Source organism: Natator depressus, chromosome 19 (genome assembly GCF_965152275.1).
Source record: "Natator depressus isolate rNatDep1 chromosome 19, rNatDep2.hap1, whole genome shotgun sequence".
Taxonomy (NCBI): Eukaryota; Metazoa; Chordata; order Testudines; family Cheloniidae; genus Natator; species Natator depressus.
The window spans coordinates 10,648,409-10,669,201 of NC_134252.1; the positions used below are offsets into that span (position 1 = coordinate 10,648,409).

At 58.2% G+C, this 20,793-nt stretch overlaps 1 protein-coding gene across 2 annotated transcripts; it reads right to left on the reverse strand.

Moving 5' to 3' along the window:
* Positions 1-1,408: 1,408 nt before the first annotated feature.
* Positions 1,409-18,422, reverse strand: CD164L2 (CD164 molecule like 2). 2 transcript variants are annotated; one of them, XM_074934354.1, is made up of 6 exons: positions 18,187-18,422; positions 13,961-14,065; positions 10,315-10,392; positions 9,535-9,624; positions 7,030-7,192; positions 1,409-2,579 (listed from the first exon to the last, which is right to left on the reverse strand). In XM_074934354.1, exons 1-6 carry the CDS (start codon positions 18,269-18,271, stop codon positions 2,573-2,575), a joined length of 528 nt encoding a protein of 175 aa, XP_074790455.1. In that variant the 5' UTR covers positions 18,272-18,422; the 3' UTR covers positions 1,409-2,572. The 2 variants fall into 2 exon arrangements, with proteins under 2 accessions (XP_074790455.1, XP_074790454.1); XM_074934353.1 differs by lacking the exon at positions 1,409-2,579 and adding an exon at positions 3,918-5,599.
* Between the last annotated feature and the right edge of the window lie 2,371 nt (positions 18,423-20,793).

Below are 20,793 nucleotides of genomic sequence, written 5' to 3' on the forward strand. Positions count from 1 at the left end.
GTTCCGGCAGGTGCTGGCCACGGGTGCCAATCCCCAGCCCCAGGTGCAGATCCCCAGTCACATGGCAGCGGGCACCAACCCAATGCTCTGGCAGGCGCTGGCCCAGGATGCCGACCTCCAGTCCTGATTGCGCTGCAGCAGGCTCTGGCGGGTGCTGGCCAAGGATGTGCAGCACCGGGCGCGGACCCCAAGCGCCAACCCTGGGCTCTGATCCCCGGCCCTGGCCATGCAGCTGCGAGTGCCCACCCTGGGCTCCAGTGAGTGCTGGCCCAGGGCACCGACCCTCAGCTCCAGGCACCGACCCACACCCCCGCCCAGGTGGTGGCAGAGCCCCCTGCATCCATCCTCCCTGGCCCCCGCTGCCTCGCCCCCCACCCCTCCGTCCAGGTCTTAACTTGCCAGGACTTGCTGTAAAAAGTGATATTCACAGCATTATTGAGTATGCAAAAAACCCTACATAAATAAACGACTGTGGACATATGCATATTTATTTGTTTTTCCTAAAGTTAATTAAATATTTCAGGGAAAAGTGTCAGTGCAGCCACCAGCAAGAGCTGGCGGCCACACTCTGAGACCCCCTGTCCTAGGCCACATGCCATAACAACGCCCTGCAAAGGGGAGACACGCACACTAGCTGGGGCAGTCCCGCTCTGTGCTGAGGACTGGGTCGGGCTGACAGCTGTAGCGCTCAAATGCGAGGTGCGGTGCCGAGCACAGGGCTGGGAGCCAGGAAGTCGTGAGCTCAGTTCTTAGCACTGAAACGAATGCCTTGCTGCGGCCGCCTTTGCGTGCCTCAGTTTCCCCATCTGTGAAGAGGGGATAACACCATCCTCTCACAGTGGGGTCCAAAGCTCACATCCCTAAATGGTTTGGTTTCTCTTCCTACGAATAACAGGGAGGAGAGCAGAACCCAGACCAGATCCTTCACTCCCAGTGGGGCTAGGCAGAGCCAAACCCCACACTTGGAACATTCCCAGCCCCGGCCATTCACAGCCACCGCAAACACAGCACCTCCCCGCTGCAACCCTATGTCCCTCTCCACTCGGGCGCCGGTTGATCACTGAGCGTAGCAAGAGGATCCCATTGCAGTGGCCAGGGGCTTACTGCTGCTCAGGATCAGGGCCTAGGGGATGTGGGCCAGGCCCAGGGGCAGCCATGCAGTTCAGCGGCCTGGCTCCCTGCTGCTGGCTCTGGAGAAGAGGAATGCACCTGCCTGCATCGCTGAACAGCCCCATTGTCAGCAGGCCAAGGGTGAGAACTAATCACGCCGGGCCCAGGTGCACACACGGTGTAGAGGAGGCGAAGGTTAAGTCCATAACTGTCCTCCCAGGACAGCCCAGCTCCCCTCTGCCCATCCCAGGTGTATGCTCCAGATCCCACCCACCAGGGGGGCTGCCAGCTGCAGGAAACTTGCTCGTCAGGCTACCGCGGCGCTGGCAGCTGCCTGGATGTAATGCAATCCCCGTCGCTCCCACACATGACCCAGACACCAAAGAGTCAAAAACAAGAAAGTGTTTTTATTTGCCTCCTTTGCGTGCAATGACTCCATCCCCCCGCAGCACTGCATGGCCAGGGGTCAGAGCCTGGAGTCCCACCAGCCTGGCTGGGGCTGCAGCGCGCCCCGGGGAAACGGAGCCAGCGTGGGGAATGACACAACCAGCCCCCTGTGAGAGCAGATTGGGCCTGGGAAGGGGAAAAGGCAGCTGGCAGGCACCAGAGAGATGATCTGGGGAACATCTGGGGGGGCCCTTAGGCCACCCTTAAAGAAGAAACCAGCAGTGGGCTGTGGGTCCCTTGAGATCTCCAGAAGGAACAGCACTAGGAAGCTCACCTGAGCCTAGGGGAGACCTCTCCAGCCCCTGTAGCCTGGGAAAGCCCTTTGTCTGAGGATCAGTCAGCACGACTGAGCAGGGGTTACAAAGATGAAGGCTGGTGAGAAGTTACAGGCCGGGATGGGGCAGAGGGCTCAAGGCATGTGCATGGGGGTGGAGGGAGGCATGTTCCTCCAGCAGACAGAAGGTAAAGGCCAAGTGGACTGCTGACCCCAGGCAAGTGGCTGACCCAGCTTTGCCCCCCTCACCCACTGGAATTATAGCAGGAAATGGGAGCTCGCCAGCCCGGGGCACAGGGCGGGGGAGAAACGAACAATCAAACAGAGCTAGAGCTGCGCCGTGGAGGGTCCGGCGAAGGTGGTTTGAGCCCATCAGCCCCGGGGGTCCATCCATCCAGAGAGGGCAGGGCCAGGAGGGCACCCTGAGCTTTCCAAACAAGGCAGCGACATTAGGTCTTGCTGGGGACTGGCCTGAGCCTGGGATGGAGCGTGTGTGGCCCCGGGGCCAGGCCTCCCCGTGACGAATCTAATGGACAACATGGCTCCGAGCCCGGAGGACCCGGCCTGGCAGTGCTTTGCATAGCTCCGCGGCGCCCAGATCTCCTGCCCCAGCAAGCGGCGCCGAAGGAGGGAGAGGGGCGCGGCTGCGAGCAAGCAGGGCAGCCGGAGCACTGACCGCCTCGTCTTCCATTCCTCCTCCCACAGCAAACCACTTCACCGCACCGCCCCGGGCATCAGCCGTCAGATCCTAATGCGGTGGGACAAAGGAGAGAGCTCACCAGCGAGGGCCGAGTCCTACCGCAATCGCTGCCTGCCCCCGGCGCAGCCATTCCCCACCCTGGCACAGGCTGCTGGCCCAGACAGGCCTGGATGCCCCAGGGGCTTGGCAGCGCAAGGAACCCTTCACAACCAGGTCGCTGGTTCAATCCCAGCCCAGGGAGGCAGCGGCTGAGGGCCCCTCTGAAGCGTCAGGGCTGTTCCTAGCAAGGAGTCTAAAACTGGTGCCTGTTTGGGCCGAGGTGCCACGGAGTGAACCGGTCACGTCTGTAGGGCACAAGGGGCTTCTCCCTCCAGGAGACAGACGTGAGATGTTGGCAAAGGGGATCCAGACTGCTGCTGGGGCAATGGCTTGCAACGTACCAAAGCAATCATGCTCCCTTTAGGAAAAGACACCCACCCCCATTCCCAAAGCAGCTTCCACACTGCAAGGACCGCCCCCCCCCGCTTTTCCAAGGGAGCTCTCAGCTGAGGATCCTCCTCTGTCCCTAAACCAGGGCTGGCACCATCCCGCTGTCGATCTGGCCCCAAGAGGGTAATGTAGTTAGATGGGCAAATAAACCGTGGGTAGGGGACAGACAGACAGACACAGGGCTGCTTGTAGGGAATCAGGCCAATTATGCACAGCCCAGGGACATGGCTCCTTGCTTCCCACGGGCAGGTTGTACTGGCCACCCCCATCCTTGTCCTTGAAAACCCAAACGTTCTCAGCCTCTCCCTGGCCCCTTAGGACCTAATGCACACGGCGGGTGCTGGAGATGGTCTCCCAGAGACCCTTCTATCGGAGCGCCTGGCACTATAGCAGGGGCGTGGGCGCACGCCGGCCTCAAGGGCCCTTCGCACACCTGGAGGACAAAGCTGGACAGGCATCCATTCGCCCTCGCAGCCCGGCGGGGCAGGGGAACCAGACACCTGCTACGGCAGCACCGGGCCATGCCCGGCAGGTCAGCCCAGTTTGCCCGGGCCCGTGTAACTCTGCCAAGGGATTTCCACTCCTTGAGCTGTCCTCAACCTCCCACCCCTGCGCTGGGATCCGCCCAGCAATAAAGAGCCACCCTGGAGAAATCAAACCGTGCAGCTTTAATTCCGCCCCCGCGCTCAAAAGGCTTCGGCCCACTGCACACTGCATGCCCCCAGCCGCCCCCCAGGGACCCACACGGCAACACAACGGCACAGCAAGAGCACGCGGATGGCTGGGGGGGAGCGGGCAGAGGGAGGGGTACAGGCCCTGTTAACCATCCCACCTTCCCCTCACAACGGCTGCATTGGGGAAGGGGGGACAAAGCGATACCAGCAGACATGCTGCTGGCCCGGGGGGGGGGTGGTGGGGGGGGCGGTCAGAGCCGGCTGCTGCTAAGCTACCTTGAGCAGAGACACAGCTCATAGCGGGCTGCTGCCATCCAGACAGAGAGGGGAGCTGCTGGGGATGCCAGTGGCCAGGAGCACCCTGTATTTTAGAGATGGCCCCACAGCGAGCCAGCATAGCGTCTCCCGCCCTGCCACCGGGGAGCGGGGGGATGAACAAAAATCCTCCTCGGGATTCAGCAATCAAGTGAGAAATTCAGGGACAGGATTATTTGGAAATTGCTCCTGGGGGGGCTCAGGAAGAGGACACGAGGGGCAGGCATCTCACTGCCTCCCCGACGAGCCCCGGCAGCAGGAATCGCCGGAGGGAGAGCTCATAAGACCCGCTCTGAGCTGGGCCCGGTTTTCACACAGCTGGGGGTGGGGGATGGGCTCGGGGATAATGCACCAGACTGGGGTTCAGGGAGACCTAGATTCGATTTCTGATTGTGCCATCGAGTCCATGCAGCACGCACTTCAGGCCAGATTTTCAGAAGAGCCCAGCGCGCGAGGGGCTGACCTCATTGGAAGAGTCTGGCTGATGGGCTTGCAGGGAGTCAGTTCCCTCTCTGTAAAACCGGGATAATCCTTCCTCTCCCTATTGAAGACAGTCAACCTCTTGGGGTGGGGTCTGTGTCTCACTCTGCCTCTGTACAGCCCCTGGCACCGGGGGCCTGATCGTATTCGGGTCTTCTAGGCGCTACAGTGCTAAGAGAACAGACCCTGCCTGCTCCGTTCAGCGTACTTGGGAGTGCAGGGGGAAGGGCCGTGCAGAATTGCTTCCTGCAGGACACACTCCACTGCAGATTTCAGAGGCTCTTCTCATTGTTGCATGACCTGCCGCTTCACCCCTGTAACAATGTCTCTGGCGTCTTCCAGCCAAGGACCCCACAGCGTATGACAGGTGGCTATTACTATTGTACAGCTGGGGAAACTGAGGCACAGAGGTTCTGCAGCGAGCCCAGTGGCAGAGGCAGGAACAGAACCCAGCACTCCCACTCTAACTCCCCCACTACACTACTCTCTCCCTCACCAGGGCCACGCGAGCACCGGGGAAGCCAATCAGGCAGGGCACGAGCAAACGCTTTCCACACAGCCTGGCTGGACAAAGCCAAGCTGGAGCCAGACTGAGGACGCTTCGTAGGGAGGAAGGGTCGGGGGGCCTGGAGGGGGGTTGATTTCCCAGTCCACAAAGGGGGTTGTTTGGGAACTGCTATGACAGCAGAGAGTCTTGCTGTAGCACACGGGCTTGGGCGGGGGGGGGAGACGGCCGGACGCCAGCCAAGAAAACACTTGTGACAGCAGTGGGCCATGGTGGTGGATGGGAACTGGGTAGCGTCCCATTAAATAGCTGTGGGGACATTACTCAGCTCCATCCCTTGAGTAGAGCACTCGACCCCGCCTTTGGGCAAGGAGACAGCATTGTAATACAAGCGAATGGTCTAGCCAAGGCCTGCATGCCCCCTCCGTGCAGCACACAGCCAGGGAGGGAGCAGGCTGGGCTAACATGCTGCCCTGGAGACACCCCCAGCCCCACCCGCAGTGATGGGCAGCTGCAAGGAAGGGTGAGGTTTTCTCTTGTTGCGGCCGTGGCCCATTTCCCGTCACCTTGCACGCGCACACAGCCACACCTACTGGTTCTCCTCCCTGGCGCCGGGCAGCGTGCAAGGGAAACACGGAGAGAGGGGATGGCCCCTGACATTAGACACAGGCCCAGCTCCCTGCCCAGCGCGAGACTCTACCCCCCACGCTCTCCTATGGGGCGTGAAAGGAGTCAGGGGCCCTACTCCCACAAGAGAGAAGGTCCCCGAGCTGGGACTGGGGCTGAGAGAGGCAGGGCCCCAGGTGAAACGAGGCGAGCATGTGCCCAGGACTCGGGCATGCCCAGAGGTCAGTCCCTGCACGGTGTATGGTACCTTGGGCAGGGGAGTCAGGCCAAGTGGATTCATCCTGGAAAGGGGAAGGGGGCTCTGGATGGGCCGGCAGGTGGAGGAGCGCATAGGCTGGGGAGCAGCAGAGGAGTGTGGATGTTGGGGGGCTTGAAGGGGCCCAGCCCAGAGCCTCTGGAGACGCCCTACCCCAGCATGGGGAGAAGAACAAGCGAGGCCCCATTTCATCCAGCTTCAGTGACTCTGGCCCAGCCTCCCTCTTGCAAACGGCCACTTCCCAGCTCCGGCCCATCCCCGCATGCCCCGGCCAGGCCACAATCAGCATGAGGGGTTTAAACAAGGAGGGCTCTGGCTCTGCCGCAGAACGAGCTTTCCTAGGGGCCGAGTCCCTGGATCCCGTGTCTCTGCTGCGAATGGCAGGAGACGGGGGATGATCCGGGGAGGGGAGAAACCAGCTGGCAGGCACCAGAGAGATGAACGGGCAACAACAGATGGATGAGGAGGCAGAAAAACAACCAGATGAGAAACACATGGAGGACAAGTCTCCACCGGAGGGAAAGCTGGGGTTTATTGCTCACGGAGCACGCGTGCTGGGGAGACCTGGCCTCCGCAGGGCAGGGAGAGGCGGAGCGAATGCCCCAGTGAGCATAAGGGGGACAGGACAGGGGAAAAGGAGAACACGGAAAGTTTCACAGCAGGGCCTGCATGAGCGTGAACCAGCGATGCACGGCCACGAGCAAGAGAGAGGAGCCTGGATGAGATGCCACACACGGCCACATGCACGCAGCTGGCGGAGACAGACACGCAAGGATCTCGCAGCGCCCAGGGGAGCAGGTGCAGAGACCCCAGACGCACACGACTGCCTAGCCGTGACGGGGGAAAACATGCCCATGGCAGTTCTAGACAGATTGCAGTCAGTGCTTTCTAAACACGGGTGGAAAGATGGGAGCCAGACAGACAGTGCTACGCCCCCCCCCCAGTCCTTGGCTGGATCTGCCAGCTGCCCCGTGTACAGCACGGGTAGGCTCGATATTGACCCATGGCACCACTGGATCTCCGTCTATGCCCCATCACACACAGCCCATGCGGCAGGGCTTGCCCCCAGCCGCTCCCGGGATCGGAGCTGTCCTCGAGCCCCAGGACCGAGCCTGGGGAAGACAGACAGTGTGTGTGTGGGGGGGAGCTTACAGTGTCTGGTAGGTGCTGTCCTTGGACTTGAGGAACTTGAGGATGAAGTAGAAGACGGCCTGGATGCTCAGCACGAGGACGATCCCCCCCACGAAGCTGGCCGAGTTGAAGCCAGGCGGGCGGAATTCGGGGGTGGCCGTCAGCGGGGGGCCGGCCGTCGTCCCTGGGGGGGAAGCAGCAAGGGCGTTACTGGGGCCTGGCGCCACGCGCACCCCCCTGCAACGCCACACTCCCTCTCCCGGCATGCCACCTGCTCCCTAGTTACTGGCCACCCGAGTAGGCTTCTGGGCCCTTGGGGCCCCGAGCCCAGAAAATGGGGATGCTGTCCTTGGTGCTGAAGGCAAGACCCCTCTCCTGCCCCTGGCTAAGCAGGGCTTCCCTAGGCAGTGATGGAGGGAAAGGGCCAGGAGGAAGAGATGGGAGATGCCCTAGGCTCTGGAATAGGCTCACCTAAAGCTCTCCAGGAACCAGGAGGGGCATTCCACCTGGAGAGAACACTGCTTTCTCTGCCAACGCCCCAGCATGGTGCCAGGGGGACCGGGCCATCAGAGATGAAGCTGAGGTCCTGGTTGTTTGGGACGAGGGTCACTCCAGATCCCATGGCACTTCCCCCATTCTCTTTGGCCAGCAGCATCTCTTCTTCCCCACCCCACCAGTGGTGCAGCGTACGAGTGCGCGGCTGCCCTCCTCCCCAGAGGTGGCTGCATTCCAGCACAGCCCACACGCTCGGATTCCTCTCGTGATCTAGTCTCCCAAGCCCAGATGGCATCTCAGGCACCGAGGCTGATGGTGACGCAGCAGCCGGTTGACTGGCGAGGAAGAACTAGACCCGTCTGTCGGCAGATGTGAGAGGAAGGGGCAGAAAGACAGAGCAGCGGCGCTCTGCAGCCTGGCATAACAGAGTGAAATGCAAAGGGTCGGGGGGGACACTGCAGGTCCCCCATGCACACTACAGACCCCAGAGGGGTCACTGTAAGGAGACTGTTTAGTGAATGGAGTTTAACCCTTTCAGTGCTCTCCCTCTGCCAGCCCGTTCCTCTGTCCACAACACCTGCTGCAGCAGAGAGTTTACAGCAGAGCAGAGACTGTGTGTGTGGGAGTGTGAGTGAGTGGGTGGGAGTGGGGGGGGGGGGGGAAAGAGAGCGAACCAGCTGCATGCGGAATGGGAGGACTGGGAAGAGAAGCCATCAGCTGCTCCGCTAACGAGAGCGACTGCCCATCAGAGCCTGGGCTGGATCAATAATTCACAAAGCTCCGGGATAAAGTTACTCGTTTTAATTAGCTGAAAGCTCTCGGATTCCTGCTCCTCCTTCCTGGAAAAAGGCTCCTTCTCATAACACTGCCGTCCCGTTCCCCATCCTCCCGCCTGGTTACCCTCCCCACCCGCCCTAGCAAGCAATGAGCCAGGAACTGGAAAGAGCATTTGTGCCCATTACATGCCGCCTGCCTCCATTTCCCCAGGCAGGTGCAGCTGGATACGGTATCCTCTTCCTATCCCATGCTGCATTGCTACAGTCTGTCTCACAGGTGCTGGGGTCTGCTCCACCCAGGGCTCAGCTGCATTTTAGTGGGGAGCGAAGCAATGCTTGGAGAGTCTCTACGTAAAATCAGAGGGCTCGCTCTCTCTCACTTGCGCACAGGTCTGATTTTTCCGAACGTTTGGGCCCCAAAGACACACGCAAAACGAGCGTGCAAGTTGATCAACTTGTGATACTCTGCACGAGCGATGACCTGGTTTGCACGAACAAATCACAGTTACCTGTGCCCATAAGTTAGTACGCGGGTGTCTCACACCCCCTTGTAAAAGAAGTCAGACCCTTCGTTTCAGACAGACATAATAGGTAGGGCTGGATGCTTCACAAAAGGCACAGGGCACCGCACGCAGCCCGGGGAGCTCGGCAGGGAGAGATGTCAGCCACCCCTGCCTTAGTACATGCTAGGCTTTCACCACCAAATATTTGGAGATCCCCAAAATGGGGCTCTCCCCTATGTGACAGTGCTTTGATTAATAGAATACCTTGCCTTTGTATAGCACCGGGCATTAACCTAGAAGCACTTCAGGCAGTGATTAGTAACCCTCCAAACTCTCCCTGGGATGGCAGGGAAAGAATGTCATTATTCCCTTTTTCAGTGCAGATGGAGAAACTGAGGCACGGAGCGGGGGAGGGAGAGGAGGACTTTGCAGAAGTGTCGCAGCCACCGCTGTCAGTGGAACCCAGGAGTCCTGAGGGCCAGAGGCCTGTGCTTGAATTACAGCACACGCTTCCCTCCCCCTGTTTCTGCAGGAGAAATTCTAGAACGAAGATACATTCAACTGGCTGTCTGCCGCGGGAGGGAAGAGTGAGTGTTCTCACCAAAACAAACCCTGCCAGACTCCTCCCCGCTGACCTGAGCCTGGTGCAAGAACCACAAATTTGAACTTGCCTCTACTCCAGCCTGCCACTGCTGGTCACCCTAGATCCCCAGCTGGACACTCCCTCCCCAGCCCACCTGGGTGCCACTTGCCTGGCATGAGGATCTCAGGCTCCTTGGTGGGCGCTCGCTGAGGCTCCTTGGTGGGCGCTCGCTGAGGCTCCTTGGTGGGCGCTCTCCGCGCTGAGGGGGCAAGGGTGGAAGAACAAGACAAGGCGCTTAGAGGCCAGAGTTCCTCTCTGGCTCTTACCATGGCTGGGACTGGAGCAGATGGGACTGGAGCTCCCCCACCATCACTGTTCCTGCCCCGTTCCCTACAGCGCCCCCTGCTGGGAGCGGCTGGGTCTCATGTAGCTGGGGACATCAATTGGCCGTCAGACATATCAAGTTCCCCAACAGGCTGAGCCCATGGAACTGCGCCTTCTTCTCCCAGGACAGGCAGCCCTGCTTATACCCTATGCATGCAATTAGCTGCAGGCAGGGGCTCCTGCACACATTTAGTCAGAGGTGTTTTCAGGATCCTGGAAACAGCTAGGACAGGAGTAGCTAGCCGCTGCCTTGATAGCCAGTGCTCCTGCCACGTTCTCCACAGCGCCTCCTGCAGGGAGAGGCCAGGGCTGGTCTCACAGCTGCCGCTCCTGCAGCGGAGCACGGGTTCTCTTACACAAACGCAGATGATAAACAGCAATACCAGGCACTTACATTGAGACCATCGGCTCGCACAGCGCCTCACAAAGGAGGGGGAATATCGTCCCCGTTTGACAGATGGGAAAATAAATAGCACCTGAGCCAGGGATAGAATACAGGTCTGCCGAGGCCTGGTGCTGCACTCCACCCAGGGCCTGTGCGGCTGCGTTCACCCCGGGAAGTTACCTGGACATGTAGCCGTGACATTGTAGATAGAGCATGTCTCCTTGGTGGCTTCTCCCTTCCCAATGCAGTCCCCGGGCCCTGAAGGAAACAGGAAAAAAACTTTCACAAAACTCCCCTGAGCAAACCTGCCCTCTAGAAAACCCTGCCATTCCCCCCCCGCAAGGAGGGATCTGAGTGGGGGAGGCCTGGCTGGCGTGGGGAGACAATGAGCGAGACCGTGTGGTCAGCCTGGTAAGCCACACACGAGCGCTGGGGAAGCGGAGTCTAAGGACTCAAAAAGTCCAAACCTGCCCAAATGAGCATCCGGGCTTTGAGTTTGACACGTCCCGACTTTGCCTCAGCCGCCTCTGCTCCCCCAGGCCCTGCCCAGCATCACGCCCAGAGCTTGTGCGGACGGCGTCGCGCTTGGAACATGATCTCCCGTGGGGATGCGTTCCTGGACGGCGTTTCTTGGACAACCGGCAAACCTCTCCCCCCATCGGATCCATGCAGCTTTCATCAGGGCCCATGGTTTGTAGTGACAATTCCCCCAGGAGCTGTAAGTCCTGGGAGAGCCCCATCGTGGGCTGAGACAGAGACCGGCTCTCACCCTTGGGGATATTTCAGTTCCTGGAGGGTGGAAGAACAGCAAGGAGATCGCATCTCCCATTGTTTTGTCCCTATAAGTGGCTCTCTCCAGCATTAGACACCTAAGCACAAATTCCAGCCTATTTGGGATCCACAGACCCCCAGATCGATGGGATCCCATGGAACTCAAGTCACAACCCTGGCGTCAGCTCAGCTGCATGAGCCCCATCCCCTTTGGAAAGCCAGTTGTTATTTTACCGTATCAGCTATGGACCCTTACATAGCTTCACTCCAGACCCCAGTAACCTGGCAGGAGCCCATCCCAGCACATGGTGGCTGGATGAAGATAGCTGGACCAACAGGCAGCTGGACCTAGCACGGCACACCGGAAACCCATTCCTGGAGAGCGAGAAGCAGCCCACTGGCTTGTCAGCCACGCAGACAAGCCGTTCAGATGCCACTTCTGGAGCAAGAGGTCATGGTTGACTTGCAAGCAGAGCAGAATCTGAGGCATCTCACCCCAGAAATGGCTGCATGTTACCAGCAGGTGACGTGATCTCCAAATAGACGGACTCTGGTTACTCTAGTTAAAGTCACCGAAGGAGCCTGGGCTTCCCCAAAGAGTTTAAACAAGGTGGCAGGTATTTTTAAGCTACTGGGTTTTCTGCAGGTCCGTGTGCTTGGGCCGATGGGGTCGGCTTCTTCTTGCCGCACGTTCTTCTGTCTCAGTTATCTGCCCCACCCATTGGGAAGTGGAGGATTTTCGATTCCATTATCTCTGCTTCTCCCTCCCCCTGCGCTCCCGACGACATCAGTTGTTATTGAAGGTAGCAACAGAAGCATCCAGAGCCCCCTCCCAAAGCAACAGGACACCCACCCAGAAAACAAAGATGCCGTGTGCTGTTCTGTCAGGGCTGGCTGGGCCCTGGGCTTTAAAGCACCAGGGGGAGATTTGAAAGAGACAGACCCCTCCAGCAAAGACCTAGTGTCTTCCATGGGTCACAGAGCAGGGACTTTGCAAAGCCTCCAGCTTAGAGAGCTCATGCAACACTGTGTAGTGGGACAGAAGCAAGAGAATGAATTACACGGACGCGCGGAAAAGACCCTCACGCAGTCGCCAGTCTGTCACTTTTCCTTGCTCGGCTCTGAAAGGGACAACCCAACTCCCCTTGCCCAGCTGGGCCTGATCTCCTCGGTGCCCCCGTCAGAGCAATGGGACAGCGGGCGTGGCAAGTGGCTCTGCTGGCCACAGTGCGCATAGGGTGGGCCGGGGCATACACACCAGAACAGCGAGCGGAGTTTGTTCTTTGCTCACTGGGGGAACTGGGCTGCCCGGCCCCCGGCGCTTAATTTGTGCCTGGGGTTGGCAGGGCTCAGCCCCAGCCTCTCGGTGGCATGCAAGGCCATGCTGGGCAGAGGATGCCAGGGTTACTGCTGGAGCCCCAAAAAGAAAAGGAGTATTTGTGGCACCTTAGAGACTAACCAATTTATTTGAGCATGAGCTTTCGTGAGCTACAGCTCACTTCATCGGATGCACTTCTGCCTTTGCAAATTAAGCACCGCCAGCCACGGCAGACTGAGCTAGCAACCGGCCAGCCCTGCACCGGCCACCAGGTGGCGCTGCTGCTGCTGGCCGGCGGTGGGGCTGGAGGTGTGAGGCCTAGAGCCAGAGGCCTTTGCTGGGCGGGGGGGGGGGGGGGGGGGAAAGACAGGCTGCACCCGCCAGTAGAAGCAGCTGGGGGCGGGTGGCACTCGGTACCGGGGAGCATGATTCACGGGGCCGTGGGAGGCGATGGCTCAGGACAGGGTGGGAGGATAATGGGATTTTTGGCAGGTGAATGTGTGGGGGATGCTGGGTAATTTTGGGGGCGATGATGTGACTGGGGAGTGGCCCCTCACTAATGACTCTTGGTTTCCCCCCCCCCCTTAATCAGACCACAGCAGGCCAGCTGTTGCCTCTCCGCTGGGTTTAGCAGCTCCCTGCGGGCTGGCTCCTCACTGCACCGCAGAGGCTTTTGCAGCAGGCGGCTGGGCCTGACCTCAGTCTGGCTTTCGAGCAGGGCGCTGCAAGGGAAGAGGTGGCCAGACTAGAGCCAGGGAAGCCAGGCCTCAGCTCACAGAACCAGCCGGGGCCCCTCCGCGTCCTCCATCTATCCCGCAAGGAGGAGAACTCTGCTTTCACCGGGGTGGTCACCTCCGCTAGAGGGCTGAGCCGGGGTGGGGTGTGGGTTCGCCAGCATCCCCCACCGAGACCAGCATCCAGAGACAGGGAGATTTCTCCAAGATAGTCTCCATAGGGAAGCAGGACATGACTAGGTGGACAGTGAAGAAACCTTCCGTCACTGAATCACTTAGAAAGCTTGGAATTCAGCTGTCAAAGGGCAGCAAACTCCCCACCGCTCTGCCAACATGAGAGGAAGCAGCTCAGCCTAATCGCCCACCCGGCTAGCAGCACCCAATACAACCAGCAGCGCCCCGTCCGGCCCGGGGACAAACCCACCCCAACAGAGAGAGAGCGAACGCAGACCCCTGCCGGGAAAGGCAGTCAGGAAATCTGTCCTGAAACCATTCGCAGTGGAACCCTCTCCCGATACCCCAGTGACAGCCCGATACCCCGGAGGCAGGTGCAGCGTCCGACCCATCACGGACATTGGCGTCGGGAGAGAGCACGTGGCCTGACCAGAGTAAAAGTGCCCACCCATTTGGGCACCTGCAGAGAGGGCCGGTCTTTCCAAGCGCTCAGTGTGACCCTTACAGATGGGTTTTCTGAGCCCTCGTGAAAACCGGACCCCAGTTGTGGCTGTGTAGACTTTAGCTCAAAGGGAACAGGGCCCACTAACACTTAGGACACTGGTACTTTCCAGGCCACCAGCAGAAGAATCCTAGGGCTTGTTTCTAGCAGTTTCCTGGGCCCAGGGCGGGTCTGAGAACCATGCCATGGATTTGCCCTACACGGAGGGTTTGGGAGAAGGCTTTAAGATCCCTGCTGACGGTGGAAGCTGTGCTGATGTTTAAACACAACTGGGGCCATGCTGCAGAGGGTTAACCCAGGAGAACTCAAGGCGCTCCCCCAGCGTACCTGGCTCCTCCAAGACTCCGCAGTGCATCCACACGCAGCCTGTGATGTTCCGGGACGCGTCTCCTTCAATGCACCTCTCACAGGGCTCCAGCTGTTTGCACTCTCCTGCCAAAACCCAGAGGACGCCAGATGTCAGGTCACAGCAAGCAGTCGGGTAACTAGCCCGCCCCACCGTCTTTCCGCTTGGAGGATGGGGCACGGAGCCATGAGACGTCAAGGTTGAAGGGCACCTCGGAACTGCTAAGTGAAGCCTTCACAGACACAGAACGGTCCCCAGCCCCCTCGGTTCTGACCTGAGCGGGGGCCTTCTCGGGAGCCTGGCCAGCATCCCCCATGGGCGACTTGGTACCATGGCCTCTGAGCGACACTCAGACCCAGCGAGCCACGGCCCCGGTGAGCATCTGGAGAGTCAAGACATTCCAGCCCTTGCTCCCTCTTGGAAGTTAGGTGAATTAGAGTCTAAGGATTAGACCCAGGAGAGGCAGAGTCCTGTGGTCTGAGCACGGGATAGAGTCAGAGCTCTCCAACGCCTACTGCCTCCCTGGCCTCAGGCAAGTCACTTCAGTACCTAAATACCTTTGAAAATCTGGGCCTCAGTTTCTCCATCTCTGAAAGCAGGACATTCATTTTCACATACCTCACCCGGCTGCGGCCCTGAGCTACAGGTGTCCCGCGCTGAATGCCCTCCCCAGAGAAGCAGAGAACACCCCAGTGCTTTACACGGAGCGGCAGCCATGCCTTGCGCTGACCTAGCCCTTTTAATCACAGATCTCAAAGCACGAATACACAGAGCTGGGCTAATGGCTGATTTGTTTGGATCCAAGCCAGTTCTGAAAAAACTCACTTCAGGATGAGCTGACCGAGGGGTTTTTGAATTTTCAGTGAATTGAAGACCGCCATTTCGGGCTGTTCCAGAGCAAGGCCTTGGCCCTGGGTTCTCTAAATCTCCGGTGACTGCCCAAAGCACCGGGCTAAGGGCCATAAGGATGTGTGGGGCCGTGGCTGGATCACCTCCTCCTCCAGTTGTTTTTGTGAATGGCCCAAACTATTTGGGTCAACTTCCCTGTGCTACCCCTGGGCAGTTCCCTCCAGAGGCTGGGGCACTGGGACCACCCTGCAGCACTCCTCACCTGCACCCAGCTCTGGGTGGAGCCACGTTGACCTCGCAGGATTCCTGTAACCAGCCCCACATTCTGGGGCTCCTGTCCTAGGGCGACAGCCTGCTTCCTCCGGCCTCCTGCCTAGTTCACTGGCAAAGCCTGGTCATGGGAGAGCCAAGGATTCGCTGCCACTGTAGGTCCCAATCCTGAAATCAGTGACTGAGAATGCTCAGCACATCCCAGGAGGCAATCGGCACTTGTCAGGATTGGACCCATAAAAGCCATCTGGGGTGGATCAGTCACAGTTAAAGGCTGGTCTCCTGGCTAATGCATTGCACCGGGACTCAGGAGAGCTGGGTTCTATAGCCAGTTGGGTGACCCTGGGCAAGTCACGGAAATAGCTCCATACCTCAGTTTCCCTACCTGTAAAATGGGGGTCATTCCTTTGCCTTGTCTACTTAGATTGTAAGCTCTTTTGGGCAGGGACTGTCCAGATCCCGGTCCACACAGCCCCCAGCCCCAGGGAGCCCTGATCTCAGTTCAGGTCACTAGAAATAATGATACAAATAGCAGCCTTCATGCTCCGGGGCTATTCCCCCAAACTGGGCCTGCTTGCTAATGGCCAGATACTTGCTAACAGCCAGGGTCCATTCTAGAGAGAGAAGCTCTCGGGGGAGAGTCCAACCAGAACCTGGGTGTCAGCGCAGGATAAAAATCAGAGCGCATCCTAGCTCCCAGCAGCACGAGCCTAGCAGTCCCCAGTGTTTGCCTCCCAGAACTGCAGCCAGGCCGGGCTTTTTTCTAACAGGGGTTTGCCCCCTGCCCTGGCCCTTGCTGGCTTAAAAACACGGCCTCCCCCACCCCCACCCGGATAGGCGTTAGCAAGTCCAACCACTATCACCGGTGGGATCCCACCATGCCCTCCCCCCGCATTCACTCATCACCACCCCAACATTTTAAAAAATAGCCCAGGGGAAAGTAAAGTGAGTCACCCAGGTATCGAACAGGTGTCTCGTTTTTATTTTCGGAGGAGAACTCTCCTGCCCCTGCGTTATTTGTTCAAAATGGAAGCAAAGTTAGCCAATAAGGAGGGGGTAGAGGGGAGGCTGCATGATCTAGTGGTTAGAACAGTCCCTTTGGTGTCACGACAGCAGGATTCTAGTCCACGTAGGCCTGGGCTGAACTTGAAGCACAGGAGTCGAGGGGGCTACTCGTGCAGCGGAAGGCACGCGGGCGTTGGTCACTGTTTGTACAGGAGAGGTTCATTGGCTCCGGGCACCCCGGGCTCTGGGTGTCCAACTTGTGCCCTCGAGGGCCTGTTGTTCAGAGGGACGGAGTGCCTGCTGGCCTTGCTGATAACAACCGGCGTTGGGGGCACTCAGCACTGTCATGAAGCAGGCCCCAGGTCACAAGTTGAGCACCCAAAATTAGCAATTACCTTGGAAAAACCTAGGCACCGATCCCACAGTGAGCTCCACTCGGGTAAATCCCAGCACACCCATGGAGGTCACTGCCAGTTTGGGGCCCTGGAGGACCTTAACCTCTGTGCCTCAGTTTACCCCCTTGGGAGGGATGCCCACCCTTGGAAAAGCTGGACTGAGACACATTACAGGAGCAAAAAGGATGATTTCGGGACAGCTAACGAGCAGCTTAGGGTCTGAGTTGAAACAAAGGGTCCTTCAAACCAGCTGGCCATTAACCGCTAGGCGGAGCCTGACCCACAGGCCATTCCTGCTATTGCAAACCATGAAAAGAAAATAATTAGGCAGTTACCTTCCTGCATTAAGTTAAAAGCTGAGCCACACATTGCCATGGATACAGTGTTTTGGTGCTAACACTCCTCTTTGCCTAGCAGTTAAAGAGCTGTACAGTAACCAATGGGAAAGCAGGACTTTGTTCTCAGGGTTTCAGGCAGGTTTAGAATTTAAGTTATTTTTATCCTGCCAGGCACAGAGACACAGAATCAGACATTTTGCTGAATGCCGCCTATTCCGATGCTTTACACTGGGAATCGGGCAGCTGGAGGGAAAAAACCACACACAGATTATTGCTAAGCCCTGGTGAGAGGTGGATTCAGATCCTAGAGCACCAGAAAGTCCCAGCTGCAGAAAGGTGAGCGAATCTGCAAGCGCTCGTCCCAGACTGGCAGGCAATCAGCTGAGCTGGAGAGCTCGGTGAGGAATGATTTAGGTCTCTTGTGGGCCACCCCCCAGAGCTAGAAATCCTCCCCGAGCTAGAAATCTCCCCCAAGCATTTCGTGTGGGAAATGAAACAAGTGCAGGATTTGCATGGTGAGAACACAGAGCTCACGCGAGTCCCCAAGGAGGCAGGGAAACACAGGTGCACAGTTTAAGCTGGAAGTTACAGCAAGGAAATTGACCCTGCACAAATCGGTTCCAATCCCCTAAAGAGAGAACCCTGCAAACTGAGGGCCGGATTTTGAGCTCAGGTCATACCCCCATTTGGGAACATTGTCCATTGTCTGCCCCAGGGCTGGGAGCTTAGCACAAGGGCTGCTCTGGGCACCAGCCACAGATCTGCTCTGAGCAGGGTCACAGCATAGTGGCGGGCGGGCGGCCGGTCATGGGTCACCACTGGCCCGGAACTGGCCAGTGGAGGAATGGGTCACAAGACCAGGCGAACGCAGCCCCAGCCATGCAGTCCAGGGGGTTTCTCTGCCTTACCAATGGAAGTGAGAACAGCAGCTGATCACAAGCCCCAGGCTGGATTTGCTGCCCTGCAAAGGGCTCCCCTGAACCCCAGGACTTGGGAGGAGCCTGAGTCAGGACCCAGCAGCGTCCCCAGTGGTAGGAGACCCAGGAGGGCTCAGCCAGGTCACCTGGGATTGGGTGGGTGGGGGGGGGCGGTTGTTTTGTAAACAAACTCAGCGCTGCCCTGATAAGCTGCACAGGGCTTGGGGGGAGAAGGGGGCAGAGGCCCTCGTGCTCTGAGCTTCCCTTTCCAACAAACCCAGACTGTGGCTCCAGCCTGGGAGCGGGGTCCCTGCTGGAGGGGTCACCCCGGGGGAGGGGGACTCCCGGGGGGGCACCCCAGTCCCTCTGCGTTCCCCAGAGGCGCTGGAGCTGGGGAGGGGGAGAAGCTGCCACCTCCCGGGCCCCCACCTACCTGCCCAGCCGAGAGGCAGCCAGGGCGCGCAGAGCAGCGCGCAGCAGAGCGCAGCCCGCCGCGCCCAGGTGTGGGGCGCACCCATGTCTCCGGGGGACAGGAGCGAGTCCCTGGCTCCGGCGGTTCGTCACTTTCGGGGGAGCGAGCGGGACGCCCGGGAAGCAGCCGGAGCGGAGCGAGCTTATGCGCGCAGGGGCGGGGAGCTAGCAGCCAGCGTCCCGGCCGGGGGCGGGGGAACAGCCAGGTGCGGCCCCACCCAAAACCACGGGCTCCTTCGGGTGCTGCCCCTGTCGACCCCGTGGGGGCGCAGCTGCTTCTCCAGATAAGCCCCCATCTTAGCCAAAGGGGGGCACCCCCCCGAGATGCGACCTCCCCATATCCAAGGCAGAGGCGGGGGGGTCAGAAGCTCCCCCAGGTGCACACAAGCCCTTTCTCTACCTGCTAACGGAAATCCCACGGCTCCTCCCCAAATAGCCCTCCAGCCCTTTCCCCAGGAATCTACCCCCCTTTGGGCAGGGATGTCAAAGGTCTTCGCCAAGGGGCAACTGTGGGTGCCCAGTTTGCACCATGACTAGCGCCCAATGAACCTTCACCAGCAAGTTCCAAAAATGTGCACCAACGTTTGCTAATTTCCTGGATTTCCTCATTTAGGCTGGAGCGCTGAGCCCTGGCACCGGGGTGGAGAGCTCCAGGCTGCGGGTGCAGGTTGGCAGCTGAGCTCCTTTAAGAATCGGGCCTTCAGTGTCACCGTGTGTGCTGAGTCCCTTGGGGAAATGTCACCTCTTCTCTAAGGGCCTACCCGGGAGCGTCTGAAAAGCTAGCCCGTTGGCCCGGGCTCGTTCGCACAGCTGGGGGGGGGGCTGCACTCCGGGGCACAAACAGAGTGGCCGGGATGGACAGGGCCTAAATCAGGACGTTCACAAAGTTCCTTTGAACAGGTTTGCAATGCTGCTTGCTGTTTGCATTTTGCGCTGTGCTTGCTATTTATTGCGCCAACCGTCAGCCACTTGCAGCTCACTAAAATGAGTCCTGACGGGGAACCTGAGGTGTGCAAAGAAGGGTGCAGGTTTGGAAACAAAATCCAAACTTATTTGCAAATGCTGCTGCCCAGGTGGCCAGAGGGGAGCCTCCATGAAACCTGCAGAGGAGGGTCCTAATACTCCCCTACCCTGCAAAGCAGCTGTACACGTGTGTAAAGCTACCAGACCAGAACAGCCGCACATCTGAGCTCACTTTGTACAGGAGTAAATGACACCAACGCACAGTCAACCCGTGGAACTCGATGCCGGGGGTGTTGTGAAGGCCAACAGTGTAACTGGGGCTCAAAACAGAATTAGGTAAATTCATGGAGGATAGGTCCATCAATGGCTATTAATTAACCAAGATGGTCAGGGATGCAGCCCCCTGCTCTGGATGTTCCTAAGCCTTTGACTGCCAGAAGCTCTGAGTGGGCAACAGGGGATAAGAATGGCCCTACTGGGCCAGACCAAAGGTCCATCTAGCCCAGTATCCTGTCTTCCAGCAGTGGCCAGTGCCAGGTGCCCCAGGGGGAATGAACAGAACAGGGAATCATCAAGTGATCCATCCCCTGTCACCCATTCCCAGATTCTGGCAAACAGAGACTCAGGACACCCTCCCTGCCCATCCTGGCTAATTCCTATTGATGGACCTAGCCTCCAGGAACGTATCTAGTTCTTTTTTGAATCCTCTTATGGTCTTGACCTTCACAACATCCTCTGGCTAAGAGTTCCACAAGTTGACTGTGCGTTGTGTGAAGAAATACTTCCTTCTGTTTGTTTTAAACCTGCTGCCTATTCATTTCATTGGGTGACCCCTAGTTCTTGTGTTACGAGAAAGAGTGAATAACATTTCCTTATTTACTTTCTCCACACCAGTCATGATTTTATAGACCTCTATCATATCCCCCCTTAGCCGTCTCTTTTCCCAAGCTGAAAAGTCCCAGTCTTATTAATCTCTCCTCACACGGCAGCCGTTCCAGACCCCTAATCATTTTTGTTGCCCTTTTCTGACCCTTTTCCAATTCCAATATATCTTTTTTGAGATGGGGCGACCACATCTACACGCAGTATTGAAGATGCGGGTGCACCATGGATTTATATAGAGGCAATATGATATTTTCTGTCTTATTATCTTTCCCTTTCTTAATGATTCCCAATATTCTGTTTGCTTTTCTGACAGCCGCTGCCCATTGAGTGGATGTTTTCACAGAACTCTCCCCAATGACTCCAGGATCTTTCTTGAGTGGTAACAGCTCATTTAGATCCCATCATTTTGTACATACAGTTGGGATTCTGTTTTCCAATGGGCATTACTTTGCATTTATCAACATCTGCCATTTTGTTGCCCAGTTACCCAGTTTTGTGAGGTCCCTCTGTAGCTCTTCACGGTCTGCTTTGGACTTAACAGTCTTGAGTAGCTTGGTATCATCTCCATCTGGGATGGATCACTCGATAATTCCCTGTTCTGTCCAGTCCCTCTGACGCACCTGGCATTGGCCACTGTCCGAAGATAGACCAGCTAGTTGTATGCTCAGGTTAGAAAGCAGCATTCCCAAATGAGGGTCCCCTCCTCCATGTTGCCAACTGA